Source organism: Mandrillus leucophaeus, unplaced genomic scaffold (assembly GCF_000951045.1).
Source record: "Mandrillus leucophaeus isolate KB7577 unplaced genomic scaffold, Mleu.le_1.0 Scaffold760, whole genome shotgun sequence".
Classification (NCBI taxonomy): domain Eukaryota; kingdom Metazoa; phylum Chordata; class Mammalia; order Primates; family Cercopithecidae; genus Mandrillus; species Mandrillus leucophaeus.
Window position 1 is genome coordinate 1098679 of NW_012108253.1, and position 16414 is coordinate 1115092.

Below are 16414 nucleotides of genomic sequence, written 5' to 3' on the forward strand. Positions count from 1 at the left end.
CCCGAGACCGTAGTGCGTGCACACTTAGACAGGTGTTCATTCGGAAAAGTAATCTGCTGGGGCAACGGAAAAACGGGTACGCCACCGGGAAGTTATCTACTTGGTTAGAAAGAGGCGGAGTTTGTTCAGAGCAACCAGTAGAACCCAGATTGCTCAGCCGGCGCTTAGCGCCATGGTAGAGCTTTATCATTCCAGTCTACGACATTATATTTCTGCTGCGTTGTCAAAACTTTGCACTCGTTCTCCAAGCCCACCTACGCGTACACCAAATCAAGAATTTGAGAGAAACTTCTCTGTCCTTAGAGAGTTTAATTGAGCTGTTTAACATAAACCGCCTATAGACAACAAGACAAACTACAGGGACCTGTAACAAGTCGGCTGGGGCTTCAGGAGTTGTAAACATTAATCCTCTAGGCACTGAGTTCCACAACCTGACCCTCTGTACTCCCCTAGAGAATTAAGCAGCGGGGCACTGAAGAAGCAGGCCACTTCATCGCATTCCCTGCCAGAAGGACAAGGGAGCTGCTCCTTTTCAACACTATACCTTGGCCATCTTTTTAAAGAAAAATATTTTAACCTCTACTCCCAGGAAAATAACAGGCCACAAAGACAGTTTCTGAGATTATTACGTAATACGTGAAAGACAGCTATTTAGGCCGGGCGTGGTGGCTGACGCCTATCCTCCCAGCGCTTCCAGAGGCGGGCAGATCACCTGAGGTGAGGAGTTCGAGACCAGCCTGGCCAACAATGGAGAAGCCCCATCTCTACTAAAAAATACAAAACTATGGCGGACACCTCTAATCCGAGCTACGCAGGAGGCTGAGACAGGAGACTCACTTGAACCCGGGAGGTGGAGGTTGAAGTGAGCCCAGATCGGGCCACTGCACTCCAGCCTGGGCGACAGAGCAAGGCTCTGTCTCAAAAGAAAAAGAAAACACCAGCTGTTTTAAAAGTCCAGATTTTTAATACAAATGAAGTGCTACAAAGGTTGGAGTAGCACTATTGGGCATCTTGGTTTCTATGCTTTCATATGTTATAGTTGGTACTGTAGTGAACATCCTTACAAATCAATTTTTAGCCAAATCTCTGTCCATTTTAAGGTTTAAATATTTTAAAATCAATTACCATACTCTATGCATCCCACACTTCCTTTTGGATTTAGTTTTCTGCTTAAATATAGCCTTATCTAGTTCTTAATAAGAATATATGGTGGAAGTTGAATAAAACCCTCAAAATATTTGTCTATGTAAAGCCTTTCATCCTAATTTTGAATGATAGTTTAGATAGGTAACATTTTAGATAAACAGTTATTTTCCTTTCTTACGTGGAAATACTCCGCTATCCATTTATTATCTGGCTTTGCTGATAAGAATCTACTGGCAATGTAGTTATTATTTAGTACATAATTTTCTCATTTTTCTCAGCTTTTGAGGTTTCTTTAGCCTTTGTTTTCTACATTTTCAATGTAAAGTTTCTGGTGTGGGTTTATTTTTATTTACCAGGTTTAGAATTCACTATGTATTCACATTTGGAGGATTCATGTCTTCATTTCTGGAAACTCAACTGTTATCTCTTCAAGTTGTATTGATCCACTATTTTTATTCTCTTTGCAGTTGCTATAGACATATGTTGTCGACTCTAAAAACAATTATCTTCTTTTTAATTTTTATCTAGTGTGTGTCTGTGTCTTCCTATGTGAATTATCTGCAATATGTGTATTCACTGATTCCAACTGTGACCGGTCAAAAGTTATTTCTTGCACTAATATTATTTCAGTAATTATATATTTTATTTTCATGATTTTAATGGGTTCTTATTTATGTCCACTTGTTTATATTTCATTCTGCCTATTTTTAAATAATTGTTTTAATTATTATACCTTTATTATTGTAAGGGTTCTAAGCAAACATATACTGATATTATAATTATTAAATTTTATATTTATATATTTGGTTAAGTAGATAATACATTCATATGGTTCAAAATTCAAAAGGTACAAAGAATATTCCGTGAAGTCTCCTTCCTACTCTGTCACCCAGTGCCTCTTCCTGGAGGAAAGTAAATTACAGATTCCTTTATAAACATAAGTTACATATATTTTAGCAAACACAAACATATCTATTTTAAAGGTATTTTTATATGGCTATATTGTTTTTATTTCATTTGTTTACTCCCTGAATATTGATTTTGGAATAGTCTCTTCAGCATTAGCTTTTCTCATGAGCTTTTTTCCGAATGACCTTAAAAACTTTTTGTTTTATTTATTTTTAAAATAAATTGTATTGCGTATATTTAGGTCTTACAACATGATGTTACGGGACACATATAGCTAGTAAAATAGTTACTATAATGAAGCAGATTAACATATCTATCATCTCACATCATTTTTTGTGACAAGAGCAGGTAAAACCTATTTATATAACATAAAATCCTAATACAATACAATTTTATTAACTTTAGTCCTCATGTTGTACATTAGATCTCGAAATTTGTTCATCCTAGCATACCTGCTATTTTATATCCTTTGACCTACATCTCCCCACTGCCTGTGCCCTCCCCTCCTCATCTCCCAACCACTGTTTCATCCTCTATCTCTGTGTATTTGAGCTCTTTTTTACAAAACCTCAAATATTCCACATGTGAGTGAGATCATGCAGTATTTTTCTTTTTTGTGCCAGGCTTAGTTCACTTAGCGTAATGTCCTCCAGATCCATTCATGTTGTGGCAAATGGCAGGCTCTCCTTCCTTTTTAAGGCTAAATGTATATACCACATTTTCTTTATTCATTAACCTGTCAATGGACATTTAGATTGTTTCCATATCTTGGCTACAGTGAATAATACTGCAATGAACATCAGGGTGAGATATCTTTACAAGATGGTGATTTCTTCTATTTTGGGCATATACTCAGAAGAAGGATTGCTGATAGTTCTGTTTCTAACCTTATGAACTTTAGAATTAAAGTTTGCAGGCTTATGTGAATAATGATCTCTTTCTTTCTCTTTCTCTTTCTATTTCTCTGTCTATTTCTCTTTCTCTCTCTGTCTCTTCTAAGTTCTTGTCAGGTAGTTTGGTGCTTACATAAGATTGGCCTCTTAGGGCCATAGCTAAAAACCTACATTTTGCACTGGGGGCCTATGACTCCTTCCCTCTAAAAATACTCTGGATATTAGAGGTTGCATAATGGTGTAGTGGGTGACTTGGCACAGGTCCAGCTCCCTAGGTTTGAGGCACTCATAAGCCTTTGACCCAGCAGTGCCACTCAGCTTTTCCAGCCTATTTTCATGCCTGTGAAGTCCATCTCCAGCCCCTGGTTTTGAGCAATGAGACCCACTCCTTTCTCCCTGCTCAGGGACCTTCCTGGTGCCTGCTGCTGCTCCTTCTTGCCTCAGAATCTGGAGCCCAGCAAGACCTCAGGCTCTGCTTTATCCTACAGGAAAAGTCTCGTCTTATTTGTGAGCCTTATTTTTTTAAATTATTTCTTATCGCTGATTCTGACAGTGCTATGCATTTGGAGTGGTGGCCCGGCGAGATGCTTTCTCAAATCCTGAACACACAGCATCATTTTCACTGGAAGTCAGTATTATTTTTCAGATAAGGAAATGGATATATAGAGAGATTTGTTGATTTTCCCCAGGCTATACAGCTAGCAAAAGTCAGAATTGGAAATAAATACCAGGGAACCAGCCTCAGAGGCAAGGCTTTCTCCATCGCTCGGTGAGGAAAGTTTCTCATCCATGCTGGTAACTGTGCTAGGAGATGTATACTCATATAGTGGTCTGGCAGGGCCAGTTGGAGTTGCTACCAAAGTCTAAAACAAGGGTTTCAGATCTTACTGAAAGGTTTTCACCTCGTTGGAGGTGACAGAGCCCCACAGATACAGCAACTACAAGAGAATCATGATTAAATTATGGATATTAATTAAAGAATAATAGAAATTGGGTGAAAAGAGATATGGAGAGTGGAGCAGATTTATGGAAAACTTGGGACTTAAGAAGATCCAAGAAGAAAGGGTACATTTTAATTGGTCAAGGGCAAAAGGAATGAAGTGGAAGGTGGAAAGAAGAGACTAGAAAAAGATCAAGAAGAGAGACTAGGGAGCTGTGAAGTCACTGCAGAGAGAGGAGCGAGGGTGGAGGGATTGTGGGAGCAAAGGAGAGTAGAACTGATTGATGTCAGTGGAAGGAGTCAGGGAGACTTAGATGGCCCAGAATGTTAAGAAAAACAAGGGAAGGTCCACAGTCGAAATAATTAGTTCCTTTAACCCTGGAGGGAATGAAGAGAGAAGGTCCTTGAGAAGGCAGAAGCAGGAGTTTATCTCCTAGGTTGTGACTGTTTGTTATTATAGTTAGAAACTCAACATTGTCCTAAAAGTCTCATAGAGGAGGTTATGGCTGTAAGTATCCCTAACTCTCATAAAGCAAAAGTAAGCTAACTATTGCTAAAATAAAAACCTCTAAGCTTTTGCCTTCAAGAACTTATAAACAAATAAGCAATCAAGAAGCAAAACGGAAGCTTATGGGTCTGGCAGTAGGGCCTCTGAAGTTGTTTTTACACCAAGCTTTGTCCAGGTTTAATCAGAAAGTCCGTTATTTGTGTTATATTAAGTCCACTCCAGCTACTGGGTGTTATAGAATTTGGGGCTGAATTGACCAGAAATTGCAATATCAAGAGATAAAGTAAAGCTGGATACCCACACCAATTTTACTGAAATTTTACAAAAATGAGTGATTGAGATCTATCACTTAACTATTTATTTTAGGCTACACTATGCAGCAAATATGATTACATTTTTATTTTGCTTTATAATCATGTAGACCCAATAAAAGATTACATTAAGCACTGCCCAATCCCCAACTATGTTGTGCAGTAGATTCTTAGTCCACCAACACCATCATCACCACCACCACTGTCAACAGCATTCTTGATTACAACTAAAATGCTTGATATACAAAGGACTGCAAGACACAATTCCTTGGTATCAATAACTTTACAATCCACTTAAGAAGAAAAGTATCCATAAATATAAATTAACACTATTTGGAGGTATAGTTGGCAGATGAGTAGGACAGTGACTACCTGGGATCATAATTCAGGGGAGGGAGTGGTATGTCTGAGGGCCTGACCAATTGAAGAAGGCGTCATTCATTCTTAATAGGTATTTGTTGAATGAATGGATGAACACACATCTTTGGACCAAAGCACAGCTTTCAGGATGTCATTCCACTTTTTCCCAACCCATCAAATACATACTACATGGGCTCTGATAAGAGACTTCTGCCTACTAGAAGCCTCTACTTCAGCTCCCTGATCTGCCTCTGGTTTTTCAACAAAAACCTAAGTCCGTTTATCTTCCTTGGTCATCCATAAATGAATCCACCAGCACCTACATTATAGGATATAGTTAACTCATTCCTCACGTGGAACAAACCCACCCTCTTGCTATTCAAAGATCTTCACCAGCTCTTTCTTTGCATGCTTGGAAAGGTCTTCATCAACTTAAGATTGTAATAGAGCAGGAAACCTGAGGGCTTCTGATAGAGTTTCAGCTATGTGCCATGACTGAAAGCTTGCTGGTGCTCAAGGTATGTAGCTTCTTTCAATGGATCTGAACAAGTTATTCCTAAAAGAATAAAACGTCCCTTCCCACCCTTATCCTCCACTCAGCCACCACTAGGTAGACACTGAGGAGGATGCACATCCTTAGCTAAGAATGCAGTACACCCATTGCAGGAGCAGCAAACCTGAAAGATTCTCTTCATGTAGCTAAAGGAAGAGTCATAAATTACATGGATGTGGCTCAGCCTTGGGTCCAGTTCTGATTTTTGCCAGTTCCATAAAAGCTCTATTTAGGAACAGGAGATTAAAATTAGAGCCTTCATACATTGCTAGTGGGAATGTAAAATGTTGCAGCTATATGGAAAACAGTTTGGCATTTCCTCAAAAAGATAAACATAGAATTAATATATGAACCACCAGTTCCACTCCTATGTATATACACAAAAGAATTGAAAACAGGGACGCAGATGTTCATATGACAATGTTCCTTGCAGCATTATTTACAATAACCAAAGGGTGGAAACAAACCAAGTGTCAATCAACAGGCAAATGAATAAACAAAATATAGACTACTCATGCAATGGAAAATAATTCAGCCATAAAAAGGAATGACATTCTGATATGTGCTACAACATGGATAAATCATGAAATTACAATGCTTAGTAAAGCAAACCAGACAAAAAAGGACAAATATATGATTCAACTTATATAAAATATCTAGAATAGGTGAATTCATATAGACAACATAGATTAGAGCTTAACAGAGAATGGAGAAGAGGGAAATTGGGAGTTATTGTTTAGTGGGTACAGAGTTTCTGTCTGGGGTGATGAGTAAACTTTAGACATAGTGGTAATCATTGCACAAGATCGTAAATGTAATTAGTGTCACTGAATTATACACTTAAAAATGGTTAAATGGCAATTGGTGTGCTAAAAACACACACACATATGTATCTATGACTACAATTATTTTAAAGTTTAAAAAAGTGATAGTGGAAGAGAATGCATTTGTGACATGTAGAGTGGGTTTTCTCAAACCAAACATAAAGTATGTTGCGATAAATAAATACAAAATAAATTCAACTATGTTAAAATAAAAGGCTTCTTCTGTTATTTAAAACACAACAAGAAAACAGGAGATTAAGAGGAATTAATCACTGCAGAATAATGTGATGTCGTGGAAATAGAGAATGTCTTTTCCTCTTTGTGGGTTCAGGCGGTCTCAATTCTGAAAATAGTTGTTTGTCCTGTGAAGGGTGTATGTGTGCACAGTTAGCTCACCATTTGGACAATCAACAGAAGAATCTGGCATGTGTGGCTCACCCTGTGGTGCTTCCTGAACTCTCTTTAAGCTCCCACAAAGTGTACTCCAGGCTGAATGACCCAGACTTGGAGAATTGTCCTTCTGGGAGGTGTGGCAGATCCCACTGTGAGAAAAAACCTGCAGAAAGGGGCCAAGGCTTCCTGAAAGGTGCATGAAAATTGTCTGTTGTTGGCCAGGCATGGTGGTTCATGCCTGTAATCCCAGCACTTTCAGAAGCTGAGGAGAGTGGATCACTTGAGCCCAGGAGTTTGAGACCAGCCTGGGCAACATGGTGAAAGCCCATCTCTTAAAAAAATAAATAAATAAATAAATAAAAAATAAAATGGTGGTTAGGAGCATGGGGTTCCAGAGTCAGACTCCCTGACTTCCCACTTGTAAGAGCTGTGATAAGGAACATGTTGTTTAGCTTCTATCTACCTCGGTTTCTTCATCTCTGAGTATCATGATAGCACCTATCTCACAGGGATTTGGTGAAGACTAAATTACTTAAGGTATGGAAAGCACCTAGAAGTACCTAGCACATAGAAAGCACTTAGTAAATAGTAGTTCTTCATATGAATTATCTATATGTTGGAGGTAAGGGAGACCTGAGGGGAAGAAAATCAAGTTACGAAAAGGGTGTGTAATGAAGGGAACCCCTGTAAACAGAATTCTTGGGTTATGAACAGCTCTAAATACACTGTTCTACACTAATTTTTCTGAATTATCTATAACACTTCACGAAGCCTGAAATTACTGCACAGTCTAGTATAAGGTAGGGGTGTCATGAAAAATAAAGGGTGAAGACAGTAAGGGAAAGTGGGGCCTGCCCCACAGAAACTCTGCCCTTGCCCCAGCAGTCTCCTTTCCATGGGGATGGCATCAGTTCCAGGAGAGAAGAGAGCAGGGCACATGTTGGGGCCAGGAGCATGCAGAGGCACCCATGAGAGACACTCAGGTACCTAGAAGAAGGCTGCCATGGTCCCAGATTTGCTGGACAGCACTGTTGGAAAAGGAAGGGATGGAGAGGGGAGCCTGGGTTACTTGGGAAACATTTTCTTCATATTTCTTCTCTATTTCTACCTGCCTAGCCATGTGAGCTCACCAAGCACTTAAGAACAAAACCCAGTCCAGGATGAGTGTTCTGGTCTCCTCCTTCCAATAAAAAGTGATTATTGGCAGCTCTCACTTTAATGCCAGCTCACCAGGAAGTCAGTCCTAGTGAGGGCATGTGAGAACTATAGAAGGATTGGTGGTATGGATTTCTTTTAAGATATTGCCCTTCCCTCTCCTTCTCTACCCTTCTCCATTACGTCAGGGGTTTGTTAGTCAAACCACCAGCTAGAACATTTCAAAGGTCACAGGACAAAAGCAATTACCAGTACATTTTTGTTTCCAATTGCAGATTTATTTCCACACACACTAAAAAAATCTATGTTGAAGTTACAGAATTGCCATGAACGCTACACACCATTCAGACTCAGCAGAAAGCCCACAAGAAAAGCACAAAATGAATGCACTCAGCTGCCCCTGTCCCCCTGGTGACCAGGGAAGGACAGGCAGAGCCATGTAACAGGGGAGCTGACTCTTTGGGAGGATAGGAAAGCCCAGGGTCAAGGCGAAAACAACACAGACACTGCACAGTGAGGCAGGGATAGATCATGCCGGTGGAAGGAAGGCCCTAGCGTCCCTCCTCTTGCCCAATAATAGCACACCATTTGTGAGTTTGCCCACTGTGTCCCCAACAGCAATGCACAGATACAATTCTACCAGCAAGAGCACAGAAACACGGTAAGAGCAAAAGGCAAAGCAGTTTGGGATTATGGGTTGATTTTCAGCCCAAGACACAAAGCCAGCTCAGACTTCTGAATTTTTCCATCCTTGTTCACATCGCAGTGACGCAAGAGAATCTCGCGGAACTTATCAAGGTCCACCCCGCTGATGCTGGGCTGAGGGCGACAAAAGCAACATGTTAACAGGCAAGCCAATGGTGTTCCCACCCTTTAACACCCTCTCTGATGTGCTCTAAGCTCAGGGTGTCCTGCCTTGGAGGAGACAGGCCACGGGGAGTGAGGGAATGAGTCTATCGCCTCATCCCACCAAATGCTGCCAAGGATAAGTTTTCTGCCAACTGTTTCATTTCTCAACATGTCCCTTCAGGCCAAAAAACCTTTACTTCCACATCACTTCCCTGCAGTTCTTAGAGAAACACTGCCTTATTAGCAAGCATAGTAAAGATACGTTGCCTCAAAGTAGAGAATTATAATCATAAATTTCTGCCTTGCTGCACTGATGAGAGAAGACACATTTCATTACCTCCCTGTAGGAGATTTTTGTGCCTGTGGTTTTTAAAAAAAAATGGTTATACTGAATATAAATCTAAAACATGTGGTTGAGCTAGGGATGTAACATTTACTCCAAGGGATATGTTAGGGGGCAAGAAAGCATGTTAGCTAGAAATATGACACATGTTAGCTAGGAAAAGTTTTTTACTTCAAGCTCAAAGGCCTGCAAAAGTGAGGAATGCTTTAACAAATTGATTCTCCATAGGTTACTTCATTTAAGCTTCACAATAATGCTGGGAAGTAAATAATTCCACCTCTTTTACAGATTAGGAAACAGAGGTGCAGAGAAAGCTTAAGCTTCCTGCCAAGCTGGAAAGTTGTGGCAGCATTTTTGAGCCCAAGAATAGTCCAACAGTCCTCTGACAATTGGAGATAGTCCTCAATAGTCCTCTGATTCCAATTGAGTGCTCATTGCAAAATTTCATACCATTCTTGTGGAGAAAAGGCTGGCCTAAAGAAACTACATGAGTGCTGATGCAACTGTGAATAAACGTCAAAATCAAAGAGACCATCGTTCAAAATGGATCTCACGTGGCTCACTGGCCCTAAATTTTTTTTTTTTTTTTTTTTTGAGACGGAGTCTCAGCCGCCCAGGCTGGAGTGCAGTGGCAGTGATCTCGGCTCACTGCAACCACCGTCTCCCGGGTTCAAGCGATTCTCCCCTCTCAGCTTCCCTAGTAGCTGGAATTACAGTCACCCGCCATCATGCCCGGCTAATTTTTGTATTTTAGTAGAGACACAGTTTCACCATGTTGGCCAGGCTGCTCTTGAACTCCTGACCCCAGGTGATCCGCCCACCTTGGCCTCCCAAAGTGCTAGGATTACAGCCATGAGCCACCGTGCACAGCCACTGGCCCTAAATTTAAAATAGATCCAAGTGGTCCTTTTTTGACTAGAGATGACAGCTTACTCAAGTTCCCTGAAAACCAGCACCTTTTTCTTTCGGGGGCTTTCAGAGTTCATCTGAACCAATCAATCAGAACTCAGTAAAATTAACCAATCAGGGCTCAGCTCTATTGACCAATCAGAACTCAGCTCCAACAACCAATCGGAACTAAGCAAGTTTGAATCCTTTATTTGCATAAACAGAACTCGCTGGAAACCTGGGTGGGCACTGACTGTAAGATTCAAACCCCCTTTTGTTCTCTGCACCCTGGTTTACACTGAAAAGTGTGTCCTCCATTTTCCCGTTTTTTCTTTCTTTTTTTTTTTTTTTTTTGAGACGGAGTTTCACTCTTGTCACCAAGGCTGGAGTGCAGTGACTAATCTCAGCAACCTCCAACCTCCACCTCCCAGGTTCAAGCGATTCTCCTGCCTCAGCCTCCCAATTAGCCGGGATTACAGGTGCCCCCCACCACACCCGGCTAACTTTGTGTTTTTTCCATAGAGATGGGGTTTCACTATGTTGGCCAGGCTGGTCTCAAACTCCCGACCTGAGATGATACACTGGCCTCGGCCTCCCAAAGTGCTGGGATTAGAGGCATGAGCCATCATGCCCAGCCCCATTTTCAAACTATTAGCGGGAATAAAGCCTTTCCACCAAATTCCTTTTCAGAAAACTTGTGTTCACAAATCAAAATTTAAAAGTCAATATACAAAGAGAAAAAACAAAAAACAAATTTAGTCAAATTTCCAAGCCCCTTGATTACTGGAGTAGTTTTATGAGTGAACAGAGAAGGCAGCCACCCGCAGGTTTTATTTCAGGGGCTCTGGGAAGCACTCTCCATTACCCAACCCTGCCCCAAGGTTTTTTTCATTTCCAAAAACAAAATCACTAAAAACATCATCAGTAGGGGAAAAACAAACTGTCCCTTAACTAGCAAGCCACATTAAGACTCGTTAATTTGCACTGTCCAATGGGGCAAATGACTGACACCAAATCTATTATTGATAGCAGTTTTTAAATAGGAGGAAGGAGGAAACAGCAAAAGAAATTGGGAGCCAGATGGCAGAGCAGGAATAATAAACACCGGAGTAGGGCTGGTGTTCAGAGAGAGATCAGGAGCTGAAAGTCTGGGACCAGAAGATAAATTTGATCAACTTCACTCTTCTGTGGAGAGTGCCCTGAATGATTAGACTCTGAGGCCACAATGTAGCTCGACCTGTCAATAGGTTCTCTTGTAGTTCTCTGCCAGTACCAGGCAAGTATAGATGTGGCCCAAGGAAATGGGGCTCAGAGGTCCTGAAAACAGGCTGCATTCTGAGTCCCCCCTGGTGGGAGTTCATTTGTGGTACAGTGCAATGTGGGAATTTTTGCTTTTCACCATCTTCAGTGACTTGTTGCTAAAACTTTTCTCCACTAAATGGCCCCAGGATCCTTTTGGCAAATCCCAAGATTAGAAAAATACTCGAGTGGTAGTCATTTACACATTAGTGTGAATTAATTTGCCAATGTATTTACCTCATTCAAACTATTCTAAGTTTGTTTTTGTTTTGTTTTGTAATTGAAGAATAATGGGCTTTGTTGCCCACCATAGTAATTATTTCCTTCCAGTGAGTGGAAAATATTTTTGGTGTATGAATGTATGTGTGTTAGGGGATGTGGGAATGAATGCGGATGTATGTAAGGGAAGTTCCTGCGGACCTTTTGAGTTATGTTTTTAATATTGAACAACTCAATATGAGTCAGGAGACCTAAATGCCACAGCTCAAAAAATGCACGTGTCACTGAAGACACATCACCAGAAACCCTTGGAGCCTCAGTCTTAACAAGAGTTTTTATAACAAGTGACTAATATAATTGCAGAAAGGTTCCTGAGGTAAAAGCTCTAAATACATTAACTCTAATCTTCAGAACAACCCTAGGAGGTTGTATCTACTTTCATCATTAATTCATAGATGAGTAAACTAAAGCACAGAGAGGTTAATTAACTTGCCCACTGTCACACAGCTGAGCCATGTCAGAACCAAGATACAAATCCAGGCAGGCAGGTCCCAAAGTGTATATTTTTCATCACTACACTGTATCATAACCTTTCATGTAAAAGTGTAATTTTTTCCTCATTCATCTCATAGGACAGTGTGAGAGTGGATCTGAGATAAAATTGATTGAAAAATGCTGACTTGTTTCCCTTTAATCCTGGCAGTTGGGGGACCTTTGGGTCTGGCCTTCTCTTCCCAATTCTTGCCCGTAGTAGATACTCAATTATATCTATGAAATTAGTGAATGACTATCCTCAAATGCAGCCTTCCTGTTTTTGTCATACAACTACCCTTTCCTGTACATTCCAATTCTCTTAAAATAATTAAAGTTCATATCCAAGCCTTCTGTTAACCAGCACTCCACAAATCTCTATCTTAGAGTCATCATGACTCCAACACTGGACCATATTCTGACCACCAGAGGAACTGAATTAGAGTTTCACTGATGGTAAGTGCATTTTATTGTAATCCACTTAAAATAATTCTCTATCAATCAAAATATTTAATTAACCAGAAACTTATTCTCTAACCATGCAAAATTACAACATGTTTTCGGTCTCCAGTTTACTATTTATTGGCCACAGTGGTGTTTTAAAACATTGAGGCGACAGGCACAAGTTAAGATATTATTGCTTTAGATATCTGTTCAGGTCTCTACCAACAAGCCTCAGCTTGTTTACAAATTATCACCTGCCATTGCTTTATAAAATGAAAATAAGAAATTACATTGGTGTTCCTTTAGGATCACTTTACTAGGCAAATGGAAATGTCTGCTCAGATACTGGGAAGTCTCCTAGCAGTGTTGTAATTTGAGAAGCTCCAGGAAGAACCTCTTCAATCTTCCAACTTTCTTCCCATCACTAGTTCCCACCACCCCAGACATTCTTTTGTTAGATATTCACTCTTTGGGATTACATTTTCTTCTCCTTGCCACCTATCCTCTCTTTTCAGTTTTTCATCACTCAAGAGATGGCAGCACTTTAAGTCCCTAACTTAATAGTGTGAAAACATATACTATATATATCAGAATGCTACCTTCCTTGATAGACAAAGCTAGGTCAAAATGAAGTCATCATCAACTTTCTGGGTAGTGAGGGGAAGAAAAGTCAGGTTGGAGGAAAGGACATTGAAGAACGAAATGGGAAAACACACCTGCTCTTTCTTCAGATGTTTGCTAAAACTTGACAATGGATCCCAGGAATTTTAAAGCATGCAAACCACTTGATTTAGTAATTTTATTCCTGGGACGAGGCCAAATATAGAGAAAGATTTTTGCACAAAGATATTATTGCATTATTGTTTTGAATCACAGACATGGGACACCATCTAAAGTATTAGTAATAGGGGAATGTTTAAGTAAATTATGATCTAACCACAGGTGAAATATTATGTGGTTACTGAATGACCATTACTATTATTCTATAATAGGCTATATATAGTATACTCTATATTACATATAATATACTATTATATTGTAATGTCTATTATTCACTATAATCTCAACCATATAAAAACATACATAGGAGAGAAGTCAGTTCACAGTCAGTCTGTTAGAACATAGAAGTTATGCTTCTGTTTTTTCTGGTTTCTGTTTTCTGATTTCTCTATGACACATGTATCATTTTTACAATTTAAAAGTGAAAAGAAACATTTTTGCGAAGGGCTAGCTCTTTAGAGAGGCACATGTTAGATTCAATCCTTTATTGAATCTATCAATAACAAGAGGTATTGTCCCCTCTTACCAACCATTTTCCTGTCAACAGCAGAGAAAAAGCAAATGGAGTGTCCATCAAGGAAAAGAAAGAACTTTAGGGAAGCCTGTGGGCAGGAACTCCCATCACTTCCAGGCAGCCAATTTATTTGGCTTCCGATGTTACTGTTCACATTTATACCTTCTCTTGGGAGATCTTGAATTTCTTGCCATTCTACTTTCTAATTTAAGTTGTGGATTTTTGTGTTGATTTTTATGCTGCTCTGAGTGAGCTACGGATTGTTAAAAAGTCTTGTAGGCCAGGCAGAGTGGCTCACGCCTGTAATACCAGCACTTTGGGAGGCTGAGGTGGGCAGATCACTTGAGGTCAGGAATTTGAGACAAGTCTGGACAACATGGTGAAACACCATCTCTAGTAAAATTATGAAAATTAGCTGGGTGTGGTGGCATGCACCTGTGATTCCCAGATATTCAGGAGGCTGAGGCAGGAGAATCACATGAACCCAGGAGGTGGAGGTTGCAGTGAGCCGAGATCACACCATTGCACTCCAGCCTGGACAACAGAGTGAGATTCCATCTCAAAAACAAACAAACAAAAATCTTGTACAGAAGTTATTGTGCATATGATTAACAATATTGTATTGTATACTTGGAAATTTGCTATGAGGGTAAATGTTATGTTAAGTGTTCTTGACATAAAAGAAAACAAAACAAAACAAAAAGACAAAAAGGTGGAGGGGGTGGCTAGAGAAATGTTTGCAGATAATGGATAAGTTTATGTCATTGATCATGATGTGGTTTCATGGATGTATACTTACATCCAAATGCATCAAATTGTATATATTAGGTATATACAGTGCTTTTTTAAGTGTCAATCATATCTCAATACATTTGTTGGAAAAAAAGAAACCGTGTTTATTCCTCAGGGACCTGCTATCTTATCAGATTGACAGAGGAAAGACTTGGGTGCCATTTTTCAGAGCTTGGGGAATGAGGTGTTTTGATAACCAAATAATCTTGTTCATGTAAAGTCAATATATACATCATATATGATTGTCCAAGAATTAAAAGACTATAAGATAAGCTTACTTCAGAGTTATTACTGCAAACACCAAAAACCCTGACCCAGACTTTGTAACTGGGCCACGTTCCTGCTGACCCCATGGTATATGCTCTCTGACACTGTCTTTTAAAATAAATTCCAAATACTGATTTGTTTACTTCTCCCATGGCCCTTTTTTATAAAATGAAAATAAAGAAAAAAGTCACAGGAAAGACTCTGTTTATAAAGCCAAGAAATGTGAAATTCAACTACTGGTCATCCTTTGACTACAGCATACAAATTATATGGTGAGTATTTTTAAAGAAACCTAGAAGACTAAGGAAGGTCCAGTAAAGACTAGGAAAGACACAGTAAGTGTATGCACCTTCAATTATCGGAGGAGAACATTAATAATGAACTACTGTGTACATATGTTTTAGCTCAACAAATCATCTGGAGAATCCCAATAAATTCCTTCTGAATTACTGACCGCAGTCTGACTAGGTCCCTAGGAACTAGCTCTGTCTCAAATTGGCCTGATGCTTACACTGAGAGGTGCCTTTGTGCTGCCCCAGCAGCTCCACAGAAACAGAGAGGCAAAAAGGGGCAAGGATCTTCACCTTCCCATAGAGGTGATATAAATCCATTGAAGAATGAGGCTGATCTCTGCTTCCAACTAATTTTTTGCATGGTCTAGTATTTTTCCCATCTCTTTCATTTTCTCTGGAAAAAATGTCTTGTCTGCTACATTGTTGGTTTGGATTTTCCTCCTACTGGCCTTTGGAAACCATTGCCAAACTCAATGACAACTGAAAGGCAGAGTTATTGAAGATTATTAAGATTATCCAGATTCAAAAATCATGATTTTTTTACGAAGGGATCCAGTAAAATTACACTGATTACAGATATCTGGGCTTTCTCTTAGAAAAATCATATGGAAATAGCAAGTATCATAGTCACTAAAGTTATGACAGTTATATCACTTTCCAGATCAATAGGTGGTAAAGCCAATGTTTTCTGTTTTTAGTAATAATTTATTACCATGGTATTAATTAGTGAAGTAGCACAATATTAATTGCCTTATTCAGATTTTCCTTCTGTAATCTTCATGGCAACTTTATGGAAGTAGGATCTATGACAATTTCCATCTTCCAGATGAGAAAACTGAGGTTTGGAGATGCAAAACAACTTGCCCAAGGTCTCATGGCAGGGAGTGGTAAAATCAGGCCTGGAACCCCAGGGGTCAGCCTAGAATCTGAATTCTTAGCTTGAATTCTCATCAGCTTCTTAACTTTTACTTGCCTTTATTTTCAACATTTTTCTATAGTATGCAGAGATAATTTTATAATCAGAAAGGAAGCAAAAATGTTCAAGCTATGCATACTAAAATATGTTAGTTAATTGCCATCTGACATACCTATCTTTTAGAAGTTTTCTTTTGTACTGGCTTTTTTTACATTATTGTTTTGGACAGGAATATCCAGTAGAATGGCATAGCCATGCATTGAGCTGCTGATTCCTTTTATGAAATT

General features: G+C 39.5%; 1 protein-coding gene across 1 annotated transcript in view; it reads right to left on the minus strand.

The window, feature by feature from the left end:
* Window positions 1-8248: 8248 nt before the first annotated feature.
* SCGN (secretagogin, EF-hand calcium binding protein) overlaps window positions 8249-16414 on the minus strand; it is a 49832-nt gene continuing 41666 nt past the window's right edge. Inside the window, exon 11 of the mRNA XM_011966485.1 lies at window positions 8249-8811. Within this exon, the coding sequence (XP_011821875.1) occupies window positions 8683-8811 (129 nt within the window). The 3' untranslated portion in view covers window positions 8249-8682. The remainder of the gene's footprint in view (window positions 8812-16414) is intronic.